The 23,505-nt window shown below is 37.0% G+C and overlaps 2 protein-coding genes across 4 annotated transcripts in view; one reads left to right on the top strand and one right to left on the bottom strand.

Moving 5' to 3' along the window:
* The window catches only part of LOC114319162 (inter-alpha-trypsin inhibitor heavy chain-like protein), a 28,225-nt gene extending 14,181 nt beyond the window's left edge, over positions 1-14,044 (top strand). For both annotated transcript variants that reach the window (XM_082922512.1, XM_082922513.1), the window contains exons 9-13: positions 5,986-6,086; positions 6,818-6,988; positions 7,668-7,742; positions 8,027-8,134; positions 13,299-14,044. In XM_082922512.1, coding sequence (XP_082778638.1) covers positions 5,986-6,086; positions 6,818-6,988; positions 7,668-7,742; positions 8,027-8,134; positions 13,299-13,646 — 803 coding nt within the window. In that variant the 3' untranslated portion in view covers positions 13,647-14,044. The remainder of the gene's footprint in view (positions 1-5,985; positions 6,087-6,817; positions 6,989-7,667; positions 7,743-8,026; positions 8,135-13,298) is intronic.
* A 238-nt stretch (positions 14,045-14,282) lies between these two features.
* On the bottom strand, positions 14,283-20,897 carry LOC114319163 (organic solute transporter ostalpha protein (DUF300)). Of its 2 annotated transcripts, XM_028266161.2 has the most exons (9): positions 20,760-20,897; positions 18,692-18,906; positions 18,239-18,295; positions 17,614-17,722; positions 17,071-17,255; positions 16,907-16,995; positions 15,958-16,207; positions 14,927-15,163; positions 14,283-14,766 (listed from the first exon to the last, which is right to left on the bottom strand). In XM_028266161.2, exons 2-9 carry the CDS (start codon positions 18,839-18,841, stop codon positions 14,536-14,538), a joined length of 1,308 nt encoding a protein of 435 aa, XP_028121962.2. In that variant the 5' UTR covers positions 18,842-18,906; positions 20,760-20,897; the 3' UTR covers positions 14,283-14,535. The 2 variants fall into 2 exon arrangements, with proteins under 2 accessions (XP_028121962.2, XP_028121963.2); XM_028266162.2 differs by lacking the exon at positions 20,760-20,897 and having other exon boundaries at positions 18,239-18,306; positions 18,692-18,825.
* Between the last annotated feature and the right edge of the window lie 2,608 nt (positions 20,898-23,505).

Genomic DNA, 23,505 nt, shown 5'->3' with positions numbered 1-23,505 from the left:
ACTATAGAGGAGTCAAGCTGATGTGTCATATAATGAAAGTGTGGGAGAGAGTGATGGAACATCGATTGCGAGATATCACAGAGGTGTCAGAGAATCAATTTGGATTTATGCTCGGTAGGTCAACAATGAAAGCGATTTATCTTTTGAGGAGAGTAATAGAAAAGTATTGAGAGAAGAAAAGAGACATTCATATAGTTTTTATCGATATTGAGAAAGCATATAATATCTCGGGATATAATTTGGTGGGTGTTAGAGAAAAAGGAGGTGATAAAAGGCCACATTGATGTGATTAGGGACATGTATGAAGGTGTGGTGACCACTATTAAATCGCCAGTTAGAGAGCCAAGTGAATTTCTAATTACTGTGGGGTCACACCAATGTCCTTATCTTTTTGTTTTAGTTATGGATGAGTTGACGAGAAATATTCAAGATAATGCGTCACAGTGAATTTTTTTGTAGATGATATCGTGTTAGGATGAGACTAGAGAAGGAATGAATACTAAGTTGGAGACTTGGAGAGAAGCACTTGAATGTAAAGGATTTAGAATAAGCAGAATTAAGACAGAGTACATGGAGTGTAATTTTAGTAACAGTAACAATGGAAACAGAGGAGAAGTGAAGATTGAGAACCAAGAACTGCCTCAGTAGTAAAGAGATGCGATACAGTGATGATAGATGAAAGTAGTAGGGGAAGGGGCAGACCTCGATTTGATGGTACATGTTGGCTAGTATAGTCAATACAAATATAAATCTCCTTAATTTGATTAACCAAATGGCCTTTGATAGAGTCGAGTGGAGAAGAAGGATTCATGTAACCGACCCTATTTGATGGGACTAACTGACCCCGTTTGCTTGGTTGGTTGGTATAATGTGTATAATCCAATCTGAAGTTAGATACTCTAAGTTACTGGAGAAACATATCACTGACATTGTGGTCATGATGATTCTGGTAATGATTTCATGAACTTTAAAGTAAATTTGCAAGTGGTTGCATGTGCTGCTGCTCTATTGGCTCTGTTACATGGACTCACAGTTTCTCGGCAAATATCAGTGTCAACATGACACAACACCGACATGTGTGTGCGGAATATAGCTTGGACATGACACTTTAAGGATACGGCTGCCCAAAGCATATCGAGGAAGATGAACTACAGACAGTAAGAAACATAGATCAGGATAGATTGAGGGAAAAAAAAAACAGATCGGGGCACAGTAGACTCCGATCAACGTTGATCGAAGCAACATTGAAGAAGTGAAGCCATTGTCAATTGACAGAGAGAGAGAGGTGAGGAGTTTTTGCCGAGAGAGAGAGAGGAAGGAGTTTCTCAGGTGCAAAAAAGGCATCATTGATTGAAGAAGAAGCCATTGTTGCTTCTTTTTTTTTTTTTTAAATCAATCCATTTAGTAGGCTGCTGCAGTCACATGGGGCAGATGGCAAAGATCATTAGACCCAAAGTATTTGATTTTATTTTAGAGAAGACACATAATGGGCCTGCCCACACTTTATCACTGTGTTTGGGCCTCAATAATTCTATAACGAAAATATATATCGGGTTTGCTTTGGGAATTCTTCGTATTACCAAACTCTAATCCAACCAGTTTCACATAGTCCAAACCAAAATTCTGCAGTAATATAACAAAAAAAAAAATCAGATTCAGCACCCAAAAAAATACAGGATGAAGACGGAAAAAAAAAAACATAATAAGAAGAGACACCTGTTAACTTTTTTATTACTTTTTGTTGTATCCATGTACCCATATCTAATTTTTGGATAGATTTTAGCCAAGTCCACGTATCCTTTATTTAGAGATTTGATGCGTCCGAACCCCAGATACATATCAGTCAACTTTTCACTAGCTGAGCAAGGTGATTTTTGATGAACTACAAACCATGTGAATGTGATTTTCAATCAACACTTAAACTGTTATTCTGGTTGAAGGATTCCTTGGAAAAGGTCCAATGAGGTGCTTGTTTTGCTGGCTTTCAAGAGGGTAGCCTGGTTATTGAAAAGGTCTAATTAGGTGCTTGTTTTGCTGGGTAGCCTGGTTATTGTGCCAGTGCTTAGGTAATTTTTTAATGAGAATAACACTATTGGTTTTGATAAGATGATACTGCATTCCTGTAGGAGGTTCAAATTTTCTTAGACATGTCCAGGGACAGATTAAGTTAGGTCCAAACAATTTCTATTTTCCAAGTGTATGCAAAGAACACCGCCTGTTTGTTGGCCTTGTGAGCAGTCCATGGAAACATGGTAATTGAATTGCTGATGTAAAATTATTGATTATAATGCATGGACATGAACTAGACCTTTGTAAATTCAAAAGTTTGGACTTTTGCAATGTTAAAATTTGCAATCTGTTAAAAAATACTGTATTATTGATTGTTGTTATTTTGATGTGTTACAAGATTGATAAATTACAATTCCTATACAATCTATATATAGAAGAAAATGTGGTAGTAGGTGTAGTGGAGGTGATAGTGGGTTAGGTGAAGTGGAGTGTGTGGTGAAGTGGAGGTAGGTGAAGTGGAGTGTGTAGTGGAGTAGGTGAAGGTAAAGATGGGAAATTCTAACAGCCCCCCGCAAACTCAAGGAGGAGAGAAACTAACCAACTTGAGTTTGGAGAGAGTAACAAAACAAGAAAAGACATAAAAATAAAAAAGGATAGGAGACACTGTATGGTCGTGTCAGACCGTTGGTGAAGACACTGTATGGGGTGTCATAACGTTGTAGAGGACACTGTATGGTGGTGTCAGACCGATGTAGAAGACAGTTTATGGGGTCATGTCGGACCGTTGTAGAAGACAGTTTATGGGGTCATGTCGGACCGTTGTAGCAGACAATGTTGTGACAGTTTACGGAGTCTTGCTGGACCCTTGTAGAAACTAACCGGAATCAATGTCGGGACAGTTTACAGAGTCGTGTCGGACCCATAAAGGAGCTAACCGGAATCAATGTCGGGACAGTTTACAGAGTCTTGTCGGACCCCTAAAAAATACACTGTATGATGGTGTATATAGGCTGCCCAAATATATAGATATATGGATATATATAGTGAGCCCTCAAAAGTCGCGCCCTCAAAAGGCGCGCCCACTTTATCAAAAGATGTGCCATCAAAAGGCATGCCCAATTCATCAAAAGGTGTGCCGGACATGATGGCGAGGCACGTGGGCGCCTTGGCTTGCGTGCCCGTTTGTCGGCTGGTGGCAAGAGGCGCGCGATGCGCGTGGCTGCCTTGGCTATTTAACCAAGACGAAGGCTGAGGCTGAGGCATACCATTCTGAAACCTCTGAAACCAACCCTTCTCTGAAAAACTCTGCCTCTTTGGAGAGAGAAACTGTGGAACATTTTGTAGCCCAGAAAAATGGCTTCGTCTTCCCGCGGGCTGCTCACCCTCTTTCCCGACCTCAACGAGTCAACAAGAGAGAGAACTGGTGCGGTGGCACTGGAAACTCAACCAAGCGCCCCAGAGTTTGCTCCGTTGAACTTTCCGATGCGGTCGGTGGAGCAAAGAATGGCAGTGCAGTCGGATGTGGAGGCCAATCAGTATACTCTGAAGGCATGTGTGGAAAGCATGACGGCGGTCACAAACTTGTCGAACCGGCTGCAGAGTAGGACAAATGAGGTGCAGCATTTAAACTCCCAGCTGGCTCTGCTCCAACGCATGTATAAGGATGCGCGAGCAGAGATAAGCGTGCTAAGGGCAGAAAACAAGGAGCTGAAGCGGAAGGCCACCGTGATGTTCCGATTTGGAGGGCCGCCATATGCTGCAGTGGAGGAGCAGGGAGTAAATGTGCTCGGTGTCGTGGGAAATCCGGAGGCAACATCGTCAAGGGCCGTCCAGGACGGAGGCAAAAAGAAGAGACCGGCGGCAGAGTAGAGAAGAAAAATCCCACCTGTGGTTGTTTGTTTGTATTTTGTTTTTTTTTTTTTTTTTTTTTTTTTTTTTTTTTTTTTTGTGGAAACATGGTGATCGGGGTGAGCCCCGACATGAATAAAATGAGTTTGGTGTGCAGATCTTCCTGCGTCTTTTTTTTGTTTGTTTGTTTGTTTGTTTGTTTGTTTGTTTGTTTTTTTTTTTTTTTTTTTTTTTTTTTTTTACGGAAGATAGGATGATGCTCACGAGTTGTATAATAAGGAAAATGGATAGAAAAAGAAAGATAGAATAAATAAAATAAAATAAAAATAGGAGTAGTGAAAATATATTATAAGAAATATATATATATATAGTTAAATAAAAGAAAAGGGAAAAGAACGTGGGTGCACATGGGCTTGGTGTGATGATGCATTAGTTTAAGATGATGCATTAGTTTAAGATATATATATATATATTAAAAAAAGAAATGTGAGATGGAAATTGGGTTGGTGTGCAAAGCCGGTGATGCGGTTTTGTTTTTCAAAAAGATGGATTTAAAATAAATATAAAAAAAAAGAAAAAGAAAGTGGAGACAAAAGTGGGAACACATGTGCTGGTGTATGGTTTAAAAAAATAATGAAGCATTATAATAATGAAAACAAAGGTAAAGAGTGGTTTAAAAAATAAACAAAGAGGATGGGTCCTCTTGAACTGCTTCACACGCTTCTTCACAATCTTCTTGGTAATCAAAGGAACAGCCATTGTTTCTGGTGTCGACGCTGCGGAGAGCCTTGCTCCTGTGAACCCTAAAACTGCGAGGAGGATAGATAAAACTGCGGAGAGCTGGCGGTTCTCCGTCGAAACCAACGACGCCGGAATCTGGACACAGGTCCCTTCCAGGTGCCAAGACTACGTCCACGATTACATTACCGGCGTTCGCTACCGTTCCGACTCCGAGATGGTCGCCAAGACGGTGGAGTTCGCCGGAAACGGCAAGGACGCCTGGGTTTTCGATATCGATGAGACTTTGCTTTCTAACCTGCCGTACTACGCGCACCACGGATTCGGATCAGAAACATTCGATGAAGTCTCTTTCGATGAATGGGTGGATTTGGCTGAGGCTCCTGCTTTACTGGCAAGTTTGAAGTTATACAAGGAGCTTCAAGAGATGGGTTTTACAATATTTCTTCTGATTCAGGTAAGCCGGCCATTGTGTACAAATAGAAGAGGAGAGAGAGAGCATCTGGTGACAGATCCTCTTGAGGCCAGAGTAGTCTCAGTTGGGTTTATTGAAGGTGGTGGATTCGAAGAAATTTCAAGGTATGTGTAGAGGTCCGGCGGGCGGCCAAGAGGAGGCTGCCGCCCGCCGGTGAAGCAGAATTACTAGCTTCTCAACCTTGCTCTGATACCATGTTAAAAAATACTGTATTATTGATTGTTGTTATTTTGATGTGTTACAAGATTGATAAATTACAATTCCTATACAATCTATATATAGAAGAAAATGTGGTAGTAGGTGTAGTGGAGGTGATAGTAGGTTAGGTGAAGTGGAGTGTGTGGTGAAGTGGAGGTAGGTGAAGTGGAGTGTGTAGTGGAGTAGGTGAAGGTAAAGATGGGAAATTCTAACACAATCATATAAGGACCAACTGGATCAGTTTACTCCATTAAGTGAATGCAAGAGATCTTGTATTACTTTTGGATTTCCTTGGATGGGTTGGGCAAATGAGGCCCTCCCCTTCTATAGGTTTACAAAGAATATCCCAGAACCCAGAGGATTAAGAGTATTCTAGATACTACTCCCACCTCCTCTAATAGACTATTCTAGAATGTACATGAATACTATCTATATGTTTAGAATTAAGTACAGGTCTTTATATCTGTCTGCAAGACTCTAGGGGACTCTAGAAAGTTCCATTAACATCTAGAGTCTTCAAGTGCCTTCTAGAGTCTTCCGGTGAGGGATGGCCTCCCAAATTGCAAGGCTGTGATACATGGGCTGTCCTTTTGTGTCTTTGGCAGTTATGACTTCTAATAGTAACAATAGTTATCTTGTTCATTATTTGCTATTGAAAGTTTATAGATGTTATGTTAAATCTAATGCTTTTCTAACCAATCTTGTTGTTTGGTCAGATCCAATTGAGGCTCGCATGAAAGCATTTTTTGGTAGAGCTTTATCCACCACTTTTGCAAATATAGCTTTTGACACCATGGAAAATGTTGATGAGCTTGAGGTATGGTTGCCCTGAGTTGTTTTCTTCCTCTGCATTTCATTCAACATATCAAAACATAATTGCAACCTCTTGTTAGATTTTCAACGAAGTAGTCACTTGCTTGTAAGTCATAATATAATACACATGTCAGTTCCCTCATCCTATTTGTGCACTCATCTCCATTGGGTTAAGAATTATTCTCTCCATCCCATATTTGTTTTCCACTATGGAAGTCCAAGTTTTTAAGGAGACAACAATTTAATGCATCACTCGAATTGTAAAGCATTAATTTTCTAAACTATCCCTATATTACAAACTAGTAGATCCATTCACACTCATCCTAAAGGGATAATTTTATAAAAACATAAGATTATGTACCTTGACCCCCCCTTTTTTTGGATAAGTAATTAAAGTACCATGACTGTTCAAATGGACAACTGTTTTGGGACATTGTAAAATGTTAAGGTGGACAAAAATGCTACTTAAAAGTGTATTATACACACCCTTTCATTTTCACGACACTATTTTTGTTCTACATGCAATTTTTTAGTAACTTCAGAGTTTCTTTTCCATTTATTTTGTTGTTCTGTCATGCTGGTCTATTCTTTACCCTTTATGTGCTGAACTATCAGGAGATTTTTACTTAGTTGATGTTTTTCTTGTCGATCATATCTAGCTCTATAAAATTTGCCTTGTCATTTTGATTCACCTTCATAAGATTTAACAAGGAATTCCCAAAATCCTCATGATAGGTGTATCCTTCTCGTATTCCAGACCTTTTGTCTGAGAGCCCGTTGATTGTATCAGGCAGATACAAGGGAGATTTTCCTGAGACTCTCAAAGCTAGAGGGATCCTTGCAGATACGAGCAATTTTGTTGTAGATCTGAAGGTACAAAAGGCAAAGGACATACCTATTGACAAGGTAAGATGCTGACTAATGAGATTATTGTTTTTGTGTTATTCAATCTTCATTTGTGTTGTAGTTTATTTTATTGTGTTATTTTTCTTTCGAACCTCAATATAATTGATAATTCGTTTCTGGTAAACTAGATACTGTAGAAATTAGTATATAGCTTGGTGGCTGTGGCTTTATTTTTATGTCCCAGTACAATAAGTTATAATTCCTGCTTTTGATTATGGGCTAACCCAATTGTGTTGATCAATTTTGGAGCCTTCATTTGTTGGATTTCACTTGTATATTTGATTTGGTAATGGTTTAATTACATCTCCCATTCAATCCTAATTGATTACTTCACCAATCCGGGAGGAATAATCTCTCATCATGTTGCAGCAGGGGTGTTGGACATATTAGCAGGTCTATTCCATCTTATCATTTGCCTGCTCCAAGTGTTTTTGCCAATTAAATTACTGTTTAGCTTGTTGGGTTCATTAATACTATTAGTTAGGTTGGGTGTTGGAACTGGCTAGTTCCTAGAGTTGTCCACTTCTTTCCTGTCTGCTCTGCTATATTGTTCTATTGGGCTCTTTTTGTAGCTATTATTCTTAGGTGAAAACCCATTCAGTGCTAAATCACAAAACATGTGGACATATATGATGTTGCATCATTTATGTGCTAATGGGTGTTGCTCTATGTGACACAGGTTCTTGCAAAGCAAGAAATCGATCTGCTCACAGCCCAGGCATGGTTCTCAGAGAATAAAGAGCTTGAGGAGGAGGTTCGTTATTTGATGCTATTCCAATTCTTTTTGTAATCACAAAATACAGAGCGTTGTTATAGACTTTTTTATGAAATGCCTACCTATATCTTTTCCGGTCATTCAAGTGGTGGTGTTGAGTAATGAAATGATTATATATAGGATTATGATCACCTATTGATCCATGTCTAGTCCTACCTCCTGTTACTTGTTATTTAATGCACTAGAAGTCTCCTTGTGTCCCACTAGGTTTGTGTTCTTAAATACAAGGTCAATTGCTTAAGCTATTATCCTTTGATTTGCAGATAGCAAGAATGAGCGTAAAATATGGTATTGTGTCAGAGTATACCTGTATGATCTTGCTCGAGACAGAGAGAGGGAAGAATGACACAGAATCAACTGGAGCACTGGAGGTATACATTTATCTATGACCTTAGAAAGATATCTCTACTCGCCTATAATCAAAATTGTGGGGGGTTATCCCTTGGGGGTGGGGGAAACACAAGTATTTCACTAAGATATTTTCAATCTATGAAGCACGGATACTTCAAATTAGTCACCACCATAATCATGTCCGACACTTGTCGCACACCTACATGCTTTGGACATGCTGGGACACATGTCGAACATGCTGCATGTTTCAATTTTTTGTTATTATTTTCCTCATTGGATATATTAGAGACACATCATGGACACACGTTTCATTTGACTTGTGGTTATTTATTTTTTATGGAGAACCCAATCATTATTAAATTAAATACGCACATTTGTGATGTATTGATTTATGATTGATAAAATAGTGTTTTGTCATCAGAATCTTATGATTCGCAGTTCGATTCGAGATTCGACTCGCAATTTTTGCAAAATCGATATGAATCTATAGGTGAAGTGAATCTCTAGTGAATTGCACGATTCACTATCGATTCATGATTCTATTCATTTTTTACGATTTATGCAATTCTTGAAATTATCGTATCCGACATATTTTCGACTTTTTTTTTCTCTTTCTTTTAGTAAAAATGACATAATACAACTTCTAATAGCGTTTAATGCCAAAATAATCAATATATATATATACATGATTTGTTGTTATTTTAGTGATCATTGAGTTTTTAGTAGGATCCAATCAGATTCAATCAGATTCAACATAGTTTTAACCTTTCTTCTCTTTTTTTCCTTTTAAAAAATCATAATATATCTTCTAAAGATATTTAAGATTAAAGTAATTTACACCATGAATTATCTGTTGCTATTTTATTAAATTAGATATAGTTTAATGTTAAAACCTATCACCTACTTCACCCACTTAAACCTACTCCACTAAACCTAACCCACTACACCACTACCACCTCACCTACTCCACTAAACCTAACCCACTACACCACTACCACCTCCACTTCACCTACTCCTTACCTACTACACACTCACCCTCTTCTATATATAGGAATCATGAATCATTGTAATAAAAAGAACAATTACAACAATAATCCATCAAGACATCAATCAATAATACATCTTTTTTAACATGGTATCAGAGCAGTAAGATTTAGGCCCGTATTTTGTTTTCTCACCGGCGGGCAGCCGGCCGGCAACCTTGCTTTCGCTGCCCGCTGGCATTTTCTACACATACCTTCACTTTCCTGCATCTTAGGAGAACCCAGTTGACGGAGACGCAGAACTAAATGTGGAGTTAAATGAAGGCTTGGTGGGCTGTGGGCTGTGTGACGAAGCCGAATGAGGAAACTGTTGCTGCTACCAACAGTGCCCCTATGGTGTTTGGATCATCCACTCCTACTAGTGGCTCATTGGATTCCATTTTCATGTTCACTTCAGCTGCTTCTACTGCCACTGCCTCTTCCCAAGCACAGCCCATGTTTGGTAGTGCTGTTCCTGTCTTCACGGCTGCCTCAGGTAATGGTGATCAGATGAGCATGAAGGATAGCATGGCTGAGGACCCAGTACAGGCATCCATCATGCCTGCAGTTCTGGTATTTGGTCAACAAACTCCATTAGCACCAGTGGTACCACTTCAAGCTTATTTAATTCCACATTAACAAAAGTGATCGAAAAGGCAACCCATGTGACCCAACTTCTTAATATATTCTAAACCCACTATCTCTCTCTCTCTTCCTTTTGGCAGTTTGAACACACATTTCACTTTTTCTGAATTCTTCCTTTTTTTTTTGTTTAATGACAGCCACTTTCATATATAATACCACTTTTTTAATGACAGCCACTTTCTTCATGACAGCCACTTTCATATATATATTTATTCGGCCACATGACACCATTTTTTTTTTTTTTTTTTTTTTTTTTAAAGAGAAAAAGAGATGGTGGTGGAAAAGTGAGGCCACTTAGTATTTTTCGCTTCACCGGCGGGCGGCAACCTCGCCTTGGCCGTCCGCCGGACCTCAACCTAATCTGCTAAAATTTTTCTACACATACCTTGAAATTTCCTTTCTGAGTGCACTACTGTTCAGTCGCCGGAGACCACCACCGCTTACACGTCGATGTCCCTTTGCCAAAGCTCCGTCGCGACACCGGCCTTCCTTGCGTCTGGTTTCAATCCCCTGCTATTCCAAGCCACAAAATAGGGCACGACTTTTGAGGGCTCGATATCTATATCCATGTATATCTTTTGGGCAGTCTATATACACACTCATACAGTGTCTTCTACACCGGTAACATGGTACAAGGGCCCAACCCTTCTTGATGCCCTCGACATGATTACAGAGCCCAAGAGGCCATTAGACAAGCCTCTTCGTCTCCCACTTCAGGATGTCTACAAGATTGGCGGTATTGGTAATTTGGCCCACTTTTTTGATCAACACCAGCATATAGTTTCAAAGAGATAACTATATTATATAATTTTTTCTATTTTCAAAATATTTTTCCACCGTCCAAACCTTTTTTTTTATCTTATATATATAAAAAATTGGATGGAACTCACGTGGGTGCTACTTTTTCTTTTTCTTCTTTCCACAGCCCAACTTTTCCTTGAACCTCAATTTTTTATTATTAAAAATAAAAAAATAAAAAAATAAAAAATAAAAAAAAAATTCATTCCATCTAATTTTTTTGCTCAGTCTTGTACCTTCAAGCCATTCGGATTTGCACAATACACTAATTTCGCCCTGATCACAATTTTACACCAAAAAAAAAAAAAAAAAAAAAAACAACAACAACAACAAACCCAAACAACCACATCCACAGGCGGGATTTTTTTTCTCTACTCTGCCGCCGGTCTCTTCTTCTTGCCTCCGTCCTGAGCGGCCCTTGCCGGTGCTGCCTCCGTGTTTTCCACGCCGCCCAGCACGTTCACTCCCCCATACTCCTTCACTGCAGCATATGGCGGACCTCCAAATCGGAACATCACGGTGGCCTTCCGCTTCAGCTCCATATTTTCCGCCTTTAGCACACTTATCTCTGCTCGCGCATCCTTATACATGCGCTGGAGCAGAGCCAGTTGGGCGTTTAACTGCTGCACCTCATTTGTCCTACTCTGCAGCCGGTGCGACAAGTTTGTGACCGCCGTCATGGTTTCCACACATGACTTCAGAGTATACTGATTGGCCTCAATATCAGTTTGCACCGCCATTTTTTGCTCCACCGACCGCATCGGAAAGTTCAAAGGAGCAAACCCAGAAGTGTTTGGTTGGGGTTCACTGGCCACCGCACCAGTTATTTCTCCTGTGGACTCGTTCAGTTCTGGAAAGAGCGTAAGCAGACCACGGGAAGAGGAGGCCATGTTCTGGGTAGCTGGACGGGAAGAAGAGGCCATGTTATGGTTGCTGAGTGTTTCAGAGATGGGTTGGTTACAGAGTGTTTACAGAGTGTTACCAGTGTATCTCTCTAAGAGTTTTTCAGAGGTTTCAGACTGGTTTGATTTCCACATGTTCTCTCAGTCTCCGCCTTCATTTATATAGCACATGACGAAGAGGCCGACACGCGCACTGTCGATCACGTGCATCGCCGCGTGTCTGGTGCCCCTTTTGATGGCACGTCTTTTTATGGATTGGGCACGCCTTTTGATGGCACGCCTTTTTATGGATTGGGCACGCCTTTTGATGGCACGCCTTTTGAAAGATTGGGCACACCTTTTGAGGGTGCGACTTTTTAGGGGTCCGACAAGACTCTGTAAACTGTCCCGACATTGATTCCGGTTAGCTCCTTCATGGGTCCGACAAGACTCTGTAAACTGTCCCTACATTGATTGTGGTTAGCTCCTTTATGGGTCCGACAAGACTCTGTAAACTGTCCCGACATTGATTCCGGTTAGTTTCTACAAGGGTCCAGCAAGACTCCGTAAACTGTCTTCTACAACGGTCCGACATGACCCCATAAACTGTCTTCTACATCGGTCCGACACGAGCCAGTGTCTTCTACATCAGTCTTCTACAACGGTCTGACACGACCATACAGTGTCTCCTATCCTCTTTTCTTTTATGTATTCGTCTATTTTCTCGTTTTGTTACTCTCTCCAAACTCAAGTTGGCTAGTTCCTATCCCCCTTGAGTTTGCGGGGGGCTGTTAAAACCTATCACCTACTTCACCCACTTAAACCTACTCCACTAAACCTAACCCACTACACCACTACCACCTCACCTACTCCACTAAACCTAACCCACTACACCACTACCACCTCCACTTCACCTACTCCTTACCTACTACACACTCACCCTCTTCTATATATAGGAATCATGAATCATTGTAATAAAAAGAACAATTACAACAATAATCCATCAAGACATCAATCAATAATACATCTTTTTTAACATTTAATATTACATGGGTGAATTTAGTTATACCTTTTAAAATGTTTTATGCTTCAAAATAAAGATCCTAAATAATTATTTCTTATTATTTGGTCATTGTTACCTCGAAAAGTATGCATGCTTATTGTCTAAATATCAATATTGTTATCAAATTATTGTCACTTTGAAAATTAAGAGTTTGTTATTATTTACTGTCTTTTATTAAGAATGGTTAATAAGAAACATCTAAAAAAATGGAAAAGGTAAGATGGTGGTCTCATATAGGAACTTTTGTTAACTTATTACCTATTAAACTACGTAATCATCATTCAAAACAACATTTTCATTGATCTAAGTCTAAATATTTCATATTCATAAGATATATTAACATTAAGTGTGTAGATATATTTTTCTAAGCAATTTAAAAAAAGTGACCGAATCTTTATGATTCACGATTTGATTCGATTTGCGATTCCGTACGAGACCATTTCAATTCATGATTCGAATCTGTATCTGTATCCGTATCCGTATCCCTTCTTAGTTTTCAACTTATTGCAAGAGATCCAAAATCCATCAACTTTGATTCAGAAAATTTGCACATAGACATCTAAATCAGTACAGAGAAACTTCGATTAAAAAATTACTGCCATTTTTATCAGAATCTATATGAACTGTTAGGAGATTCTGTTATCTGGATTTAATTTATGGTTGAGAATTGGTTTGTTCTCACTCATTGATTAGGGTTTCACATCTCATGCTTGCTTGTCTAATATTCATTAGTTCCAAGATTTTTGATGAACTAAGATGAAACCAACATAAACAGGCGGCACCTAGCAGGGTTGAACTACAAAAGATGGTAGACTCAAAAGGCCAGAAGATAAAAATGCTGCGAAGCCTCGGGATTGGCTTTGGCAACTTGACTGCAACTACTGAAAACACCTCTCCAGGATCTGAGGAAGATAAATTACCAGAGGCTGCTGAAATGTTTGTCAAGGCAGCCTCCAACTGTTGCGGCAGGATATTTGGCCGCTGCTGCTGTATGTGCTGCATCCAGACTTGTTCACGGATGAATGACCAATGTGCAATCGCACTCACGCAGTTGTGCGGTGCACTAGTGTGTTTGGGTTGCTTCAGTTGTTGCGAGGTTTGTTGCTCTGGACGTGAAGGATGATAAAATCGAATCATAGACATATCTACCAAAACTCTTGACGTACCCTTGTGTTACAATATTCATGATACATGTAAATAGAGGGTCATAGTTTTCTCCTTTGTATTTTCTCTCGGATATCTTTCTCGTGTCTTTTCTTTTAACCGGTTTCACTTGAATCGATCCAACATGCCTCTGATCCATGTTATCGTGCAAATTTGGCAACATAAATGGAAGGTTCTAGAATTTTGAAATGTACGTGACGGTGAGCCCATATGTACAAGCACATGAAGGAAGTGGAAGAACAATGATATTGTGTAATTCTAAATCTGTTAATTCTTCATAGAGGTGTGTGATCTCTCCATTTGTGATTGTGTAAATCTTCTTAGAGATTCTTATAAATACCTATTATTGTGAGGCAACTACATTTGTTTACATGTTCTGATAATGGCAAATAAGTAAATGATTGCTTGTGAATGTGAAGGAGATGACAGGTGAAGGGTGCTCATCCTACAGTTTTTATTTTTATTATTTTTTTGAAATTGATGCCCAAATCCTTTGAAAGAGCTTCATAGGCAGTGATGAGAATTCTCATTACTAGCAATAAAATTTATTTATACATATTATTCAAGCATTTAATTTCGCTAAAAAATTCACTACCCCAAAAAGAAACATTGATTTCATACTTGTCCTCAAACATCCTAATACTACGCTCCAACCAAATAACTTGTAGAAGTAAACAGAAGACATTGTTGGTGACAGTCTTCAGAAATAGATCAAAAAAGCAACCATAAAACCCTCTTATCTAAATGAAATTTATCATGAATATTTTGTTTTTAAAACAAAAAACCGATATCTACCCCTATAATCACTTGACAATAATCTTTTTTCTTTTTGTTTTGTTTATGTGTCTTCAGCTCTCATCTCGACGACTGCTATCAATAATTACCTTTTCTTCAGAAGTAAAAATGTGAGATCCTGATCCCCCTCCTGTAAGAACATGTTCCTCAACTTTAACTTCTCGCTCTTCTTGCTCATCATCTGACCCCACTGATATTTGGTGGAAAGTTTCCTGGATCTTGGTCATGCCCTTTTCCACTGGTTCAAACGCTTGATTTATGGTCAACACGACGTCCTTCACCACCTGCTCATGCAATCTCATGTAAATTGTAATTACAGACCAGAAAGAAACAATGATGGAAGAACTAACTCTTAAACTCTAATTATAATAGTAAACTTCCGGAAAAGCCTAATTCCAAATATAAACTTCGCACACATAAATATGGAAGAATGAATTAACTCACATGTTGACCGCCTTCAACAACAATGTCTTGAATGCTTTCTTTGACACTCGTTCCAGGAGCCTCGACCTCAGTCTCCGTCTTTTCAAGGATGGCCGGTGTTTCCTTATCACCCCCCTCCTCTAACGTCAGCATTGCTTTGGTTGTTTTGGTGGTAACCTTGCCATGCTCGGAAGCTGGCAAGTATTGATAGGGTTTCGCTGAGAAGACGAAAACATGAGCAACAGCTGCAATAGCCATCTGTTGAACCCAAAAGATATCGAATGACCAAAAAAACAAAAAAGAGAGCAAACAATAAAACAATGGTTTTAATTCTTTTAGCTTCTATTTCATTCATTTTTTCCTTGATCCGTGATCCAAACACAGCCTAAGTACACACAGATTTTCTTAACAACACAATTCAGAATCTCCTATTGCAGCACACAAACAGTGTCCCTTCTCTATATTCCAAGGTATGTATCTAGGGGTAGAATATGAAGAAGCATAAATGAATACAACAAATTACATAAATTTCACAAATCAAAGTGCCCAATCAATGGTTGGGTACCCAAATGTTTATCACCCACCTTTCTATGAAATTAACAAAACATATATTATAATCCTCTTCAGAAGAATTGTATAGTTCATTGCGCTTATTTACTGCTAGACGAAATTATAGAAAAGCAAAGTGCTCCATTCAACGGTTTATTTGAAAAAAAGAAACTCAAAAATCTGTATCGCATAAATTCTTAAGGTCACCTAGGAATTCCCAATGTTCAGTTCAAAGATGTTACCATGTAACGATATCATACTTGGACGGCCCCGAAATAGTTTATCCTATCCACATTACTTGCCAACATCACTGCCTCCAACTCTATCTTTTTATTCATTCAGTTACTTTTGTTGAAAACTAAGTTACTTGCTATATATTTTCAAACTATATTTTTGCCAATACTACAAATGGTTTCTTGAAACTTTGGGTGTGAAATTTCATACAGGAGCGTTTGAGTTGTTACGAAAGAAACTGTTTCCAAAATTGTAAAAGGGTAACTTACTTCTATGCAGATTAAAAAATCCTGCAATCCAGTCTGTAATTTTCCTTCCTTGGGCAAAACCCCAAGATTACACAATAAAGCAATACCCACACCTTGCCACCAAGTAGCAAACACAATAGCCTTGAAGCTGATAAACTTTGCAAGTGGTTTTATATGTTGAAGTCTTTCATGAGTAACATTATAAAACTTCACTAGGCAATACAATGCCCACATCTGGCTGAAGTTCAGTACCACTGCGATGTATGGGTACCTGCAAGAGAAAGATGCTGGCTTTCATTTTTTGAAGGACTAACATGGAACCACAAGGAAAGCTTGGGAAAAATATATATTGAAACTAAGAAAGAACAATCAAATTTGTCACAATTCGCTCTACAATGCAAGTTACGAGACATGGAGTAAATTAACCTTAAATAATTAGAAACATTTCAAAGTTTCCGTCATTGGGAAAATACTATTTGACTTTAAATGTTGATAATTGAAGTCTTCTATTGGCAAATGAAAATAAGAACGAAAAACTCGAGGGTTTGTTTGGTTTAATTTTGAAAATTTATTTTTTGACTTTTTTTTGGTATGTCTTTAGTAACTTTTATAAAAATATTTTAATTAATTTTTTAAATTTTTTTGATGCATCATGCACCTAATATAGATGCTTGTAATTGTAAAAAACACTAAAATATGAAAAAAAATCACTAAAGAAAAAAGAAAACCAAAAAAGGCAACACATTCCCGTGTTTTTTGTCTTTAGCAAACTTTTTACCGAATTCTTCACATATATTTTAGTTTTTGTTTGCATCTAAAAAGGGAAAAAAAAAAAAAATCCAACTAAAATAGGAAAAAGTGTGCTTTCACAACAAATTGTAGTTATACATCTCAACATATGGTTCTATTACCTATATGCATACACAAATTTCAGTAATAGAAGTTCTGTTAAATTTTAAACAATACTAACCCATAGCACCACTTGAACTCTCCATCACCATATACACCACAGAGCTCCAATATTAGTGCCAAGAATGCACAAAAAGTCTTCAAAATCATCTGGGCTATCCAGAAACAATAGAGTTCAGCAAACTCAACATCAAAACGTAGAAAGGAAAGTTTTTTGGGACTTACATACTGCACAAGACCAAATTTCTCTATTGTCAGCAAGTCTTTTCCGAGCACACTTGGTTGGATGAAAAAATTGCAACATCTTCTTTCTTTTGACTTTGGTTTGTCATCTGCTCCTTCTAGTAATGGCTTGCTGAGCAGTTTTCTTGATTCATCTTCAAGTAGCTCTATCACTTTTTGTTCACCACCTAGTACAAAATATTTTTTCCGTCAAGTTTCTTTTATTGCAACAGCTTGTCAAGAAAGACGTTCCAAGGATCATCCAGAAATCAAATGGGAATTTCGTAAAAATTGTTTTATCTTCTAGCTTTGAGAAAGATACTAAACCACTGACAAATAAGATGGCACTATCACATAAAAAAGAAGAAGATCATGCAACCAATATATTCTTAAATGTTACACTTCCCAAATTTGATCTCTCAATGAAACAAAATAACTTCCCGATTTGAAGCCAAATTCGGTTAGTACAAGTACATAGTGGTAGTTTGATTTGGGGGGGGGGGGGAGGAAAGAAAAAGGAAAAAAAGCCCAAATTGTGTAGCTTACCAAGGCAGGCAATCAGGTAACTCCCAAAAGAATACAAGGCAAATGCTTCATAGCAGTTTCTTAAAATGTCACATGCCAGGGACCATTTTGGGTTGCACAAGGATAAAATCTGGAAAAGGTAAGAAAATGATTAGATTAATTTACAGGAAAATCCAAAATGCCAACCAAGAAATGTCCCTCTTTTCTCTCTTTTTCTGTATCTCTAATTTTTATTACGTTGCTTGATTAATTGGCTACATGTTTTTATTTTTTGCCCCCAAATTACTGCTTGTATGAAATTTATGTCTGAATAGAGATTTGAGTATGGATTCTTTTATACTGGAATATGCACAAGTCCACATAAATAGTACTAAACATGCAATGACGATGTAGAAAACTCACATTTGACCACAAATGACTTGTTGCATAAGAAGCATTCTAGTATATGTTTGTGTTAACTCGAAGGTAAGACAGTCAAAGAAAGATTTTATCAATTGAATGGATTAGAGATGGAATGAGTAGTCATTGCACTTGATTGCTAATTTGATATACACACAAAGAACGATCAAGAAGTAAAAATCAAAGATGTCATACATATATGCTATTAAAGAAACTATGAATTACTTTAAGACCGGTAGATACTTACTGATTCACTAGCATATATAGGAACCATGAGAAGAACCGCAACAATCCATTTTTGCTCCTGGAACGAAACTGAATTAAGATAGTTTAAGGATACCATTTTGCACAACAAACATTCACAACCTTATTTAATACCCTTCACCTTATAGCTTCAGATCTTATGAAATGAAACAAATCAAACTTTTGGAATGTTAATTCATGAACAATTTCATTAAAAAAAAAGGGACTCGTGATTTAAACCTCAATATTATTTTAATTGTAATTTCCAACAATTCCCTAGACTAAGGAGCATCAGCAACAGATCCACCAAAACAATGCAATAGTTCTGTTCAATTATATAGAATTCCATAGAGGACAATGTTTCAAGTGAAAAACAGAAATAGAATAAACATAATCTTGTGCTAAACACTACATAAACTAGAACAGTCACAATAAACATATTGGCAAAAGAACTAACCGCAGGATTGGTGTATGATCTGAGATGTTGGAAAATTAGAATGGTGGAGAGGACTACAGCTATGAAGGCAAAGCAACCTGCAACGATGAGGGCTGGTTGGTGGAGATCTTTGTATGTGGTTTGATAAGCGAGGATATAAGTTGTTTCCATGCCACGTGCATTTTCTAGTGCCAACTCTCCACAGTTTTTTACGAAGATCCGTAGGATAACCAAATCTGGGATATTATGGATACAAAATACAGTTTTTAGAAAGAAAAGAAACATTGTTGGGGAGAGAAGACGAATATGCAATTACTCGGTATTGCTGGTGGTCTCTAGCAATGTCAACACATATGCCACTAAGCTCTCGGGACCGTTGTCTTATTTGTTATTTTCTTTGGTTCTTTGATTGATACCGAGTGCACAAATACAAAAGATTTCATAGAATGGAACATAGGTGTGAGGCCGACCTTTTTGTCTCATATTTGTGTTCCATTCTATGAAAATCTTTTGTGTTCCTAGCATAGCCAGCCAGTTTAATGATATTAGTAGAAAAACTAGGGCACTCTCTCATTGCATTCCTGTTTGTGTATAATTTCTTGGCTTGGTCATCTTTACTTCTCGGAAAGTCCAAATCCAATAGGTCATATGAAGTACTCACTTCTACACATTTATCGAGCTATCTGCACATGTTATCTACATTTTCCAGTTTCAAGTGGTATGTGGAGAAAAAAAATGTTATACCAATAATTTTAATAAAGCATGAAATGGATGAAAAGCTCTACATGCGCGGTTGTGTGAACTTTTCAAAATTCAGAATTGGTCACTTCCCTACACCATTCTATTCCGCATTTCACTGACAGATGCTCCCACATCTGTAGAGTATGAAGTGTTTCTAGTTATCATAAAACTTCCCAAATGAGTATTTTTTTTTAGTGTCTGAGCTGAAAGAGGAGGTTCTAAAACAGACCCAGAATTGAAGAAGCTACCAGTGTAAGAGCATCTCCAATGGTAGTAGGCATTTTACCTATCTAAATATTACTATAAAGTATACATTTTATTTTGCCTGTCAACGATTTCATGTTTCTACCCCAACCATGCTCTTTATTTTAGCTATTCATCCAAATACTATTAACTTTATAGAATGCCACGTCAGCAACAAAGATGGAGGGAAATAATCTTAATGATTAAATACATTTTGCCTAGCCTTGAAGGCTAGCTACATGTAGCTAGTGAATGTGAGCTGAGCCAAAATGCCTAAGCATATGCCTAGTGCATTGGAGTTGAAAAAAGTGAGTCACATTAGGCATTTTGACTAACAAGCATCATATGCCTAGTGGGTTGGAGATGCTCTAACCAGTCTATCACAGAATCTCTTTCCTTTTCCCTTTCTATAACATGTTTATCCATATATACATAGACTTCTATATATAAATTTTAGGCGATTTTCTGAATGAGAAATATGGGTTGGTTTTGAAAACTAATTAGTAATTATTTATTGGATGTGGCATGTTTTATTATTTAATCAGCTAGCAATTCTATAAGCATTTTTGGAAATCGAAATTGTGTGACAAATCAAAAAAATTCCACAATTGTCATAAATATGTGGGACGGAAGACTACATGTACTTAGGATTAATCAGCCCGGACACACTCACGAGCCAAAAAAAAGACAAAAAATACTTGGATGAGCTTGCAACAAATCACACATGAATACCATTTAATAGAGACCTAAAATGTGTTGCTCTTTCTCATAATTGTTATTTTATTTTTTTAAATTTTTTACCCAGAATTGCATTTACAATGTCCTTATGTGGGTCAGCACAAGTGAATCACATGAACTACTCCAGAACATACGCTAATGATTACTGTCAAACTATGAGAAATGCAAAGTAACAGCAAAAATTGCAATTAATTACAGAGAATTTGATAAATAATACTGGAAATATCAATAAAAGAACTATTTGTTGACCCAAAAATAAAAATAAAATTAAAAAAAAAAGGAAAAAAAAATACCCACCCAGATCAAAACTAATTACAAAGAAAGGAACACAAATTTGGGTTTGATAATAATTAAATAAAAAACTCACATGTGAGAGATTTGGCATTAGAGCTTCATTATTGTATCTCTAACTTGTCAAATTTTGAATCCCAATGTTTATTGGATACAAGTGTAGATATATAGAGGGGGGCTATACATACAGAAGTGTATATACGTATATATGTACATGTATATATATGTGTATGTATATGTTTGAGTGTGAAGTTGACACGTTTCAGTGACAGAACAATGGCAGTTATAACTGTGACACGTTGGTGAAGAGTAAGGCCCACTCACTGTGGGCTGGGTCTGCGTTTGGTGGGCTATCAGATGGACTCTTAACTAGCCCATGGATTTCTTGGACCAACGGATGGACTCACTAACTAGCCCATGTTCAGATGGACTCACTGTGGGCTGAGTTCACGTTTCTCAGCCCAACGGATTTTGGGCCGTTCCAGTCTCACTTGGGCCCATATCAGTCCATTTCCATCATCTATATTTGTCAATTTATAAAAAATATGACATAGATAAGGATAAAGTTTAAATAAACATACAATCTCTAAAAAGGGAAAAAAATTAATTAATTAATAAAACTATGGTTACCCAATTTGGGTATCAAATTTTGATAGTACTATATGATAGGTCATAAACACACTGGTATAGGAAATGATGTGTCTCTAATGCATTGATTAAATAAACTTTATTTTTTGTGTCTTAATAATGTGATGTTTGCATGTAAAATTTAAGAGAAAAGTTAGGTATCATGAAAATTTTTTTCATGAAAATGATCATGAAAGATTTATGATCCTTGGATTACCTTGATTATTATGTGGTACTTTATTTTAAGTGTAATCCAAGGATTACAAAGTTTTCATGATTATTTTCATAAAAGGTTTTTCATGATACCTAGCATTGTTGAAAATTTAATCACTCTAATACTTTTGTCTTGGAAAAAAGTAAAATTGAGGGAAGGGGTAGAACAATAGTGTTTGTTGGTGTGCATCTTTTTTTGGTTGATGCAAATGCAACTTAATCATCATCATTATGTTAATTTTACTGTCAAAATTTCAATTTCTATTGTTTAATTTTGTTGAGGTAATCAGGATTTTAGTAAGTACTGAATACTAATGACTTGATTGAGAGTATTTTTATATTAGTGAACTTGTGATCCGTTACTTTTACTTTTATGTATTTATAGTTGAGCGGAGAAATCGTATATATATAATTTATCACAGTAAAAATTGCATAACATGGATGATGTCTTAATTTTAGGTTGAACCACTTAATATGAGATTCACTTAACATCGGGGAGTTTTTTTTTTTTTAATATTCTAAAAAAAAAAATAATTTAGAGAATTGATCTACTTTTCAAACTATTTGGGAAACTAACTTGTTTTTTGAAATCACATTTTGAAATGCGATTTTGAAATTGAAATTGTATTTTTAACATGCAATTTTACCATGAAATCGCATGGTGACAATGCAATTTCAAAACGTGAAATCCATGTCATCATAAATTATATTTTTAACATGCGATTTCAAGGTGAAATTGCATGTTAAAAATGCAATTTCAATTTAAAATTATATTTTCAAAATGTGATTTTAAAAAATAGGTTAGTTTCTCAAATAATTTGAAAAGTGGGTCAATTTTCTAAATTGTTTTTTTTAGAATATTTAAAAAAAAAACTCTAACATTGGGTCTAGTTGATATATTTATTGTTACAATAGTTACTGTTCATAATATTATACAAAAAATATCATGAGAACAATATGATTGTTACTATAATATAAGTTTTGTTTTATAGGTGATGGACCAATGAATCTCAAATAGTGATCCTATGAATTGTTTGGTTCTTTATTTTTTTTATGGACTCAAAGGTCCCATCCCATTGTAAATTATATAAAAGGGTAAGCTTAAAATGCACGTGTATTATGTGTTAAGGGGCAAATGTAAGTTTTGTCAAAAAGTTGCCAATTCGTACTATAGACTTTTATGCTCTTCCTTTCTTGATGAACGAATCCCACATTACAAACATGTGAAGATTCCTCAATTCACTGTTGGAAACGTTGCATTCACAAATGGGAATGATGGATTTCCACTTCCAATTGCCAATTTCACATTGAATTTGTGGTGCAAAAACCCCACATTGTTGAAACCCTATAGTTCACAGTGTCATTTGTTCCATTGATTTGAACATTACAAAACAAATCTTCAGATGTTAATGGAAACGTGAGATTTGAGTCCATATACGCTGATTGCGTAAAACGAGTTTGGAGATACAAATCCTACGTTGGCGAAGCATGAGATTAAATAGACGTAGAATTAGAGAAGTGACTGTTGGGCTGGGTGTTGAAGGTTAATGACAATGAAACAATAAGGTATGTAATGTTTGATTTCTAGATGATCGTAATGTGGAATATTATGTTGGGTTTATTTTGTGGTGGGTTTTAAAAGGATGTATATGTTCAGCTTATGTTAGCTGAATGTTTGTAGTGTTAGTTTGTCCGTTAGGCGTGTTTGATGTCGGCGATGTGATATAGTTTTTGTAATGTGATAATGTCATAATTGAATGTTAGTTCGAATTTAGGTCACCTCTAGTGTTAAAGTAACGCATAAAAATCTTCATGTTTTTACATTTTGGTGCCCTATTCTGTTGAGCAATGGGTTGGTGATGTTCACCCAGCCAACGTTATCAAACAAATATCTTGCACAAGTTAACATTCCATTCCTGTTACAAAAATCGAATCAAACATTAGATCAAAATAAATCACAAAAGGGTATTGATGTCAACTCA

Source organism: Camellia sinensis, chromosome 4 (genome assembly GCF_055761805.1).
Source record: "Camellia sinensis isolate YWXY chromosome 4, ASM5576180v1, whole genome shotgun sequence".
Lineage (NCBI taxonomy): Eukaryota > Viridiplantae > Streptophyta > Magnoliopsida > Ericales > Theaceae > Camellia > Camellia sinensis.
This window is presented reverse-complemented; position numbering and strand designations above follow the sequence as displayed.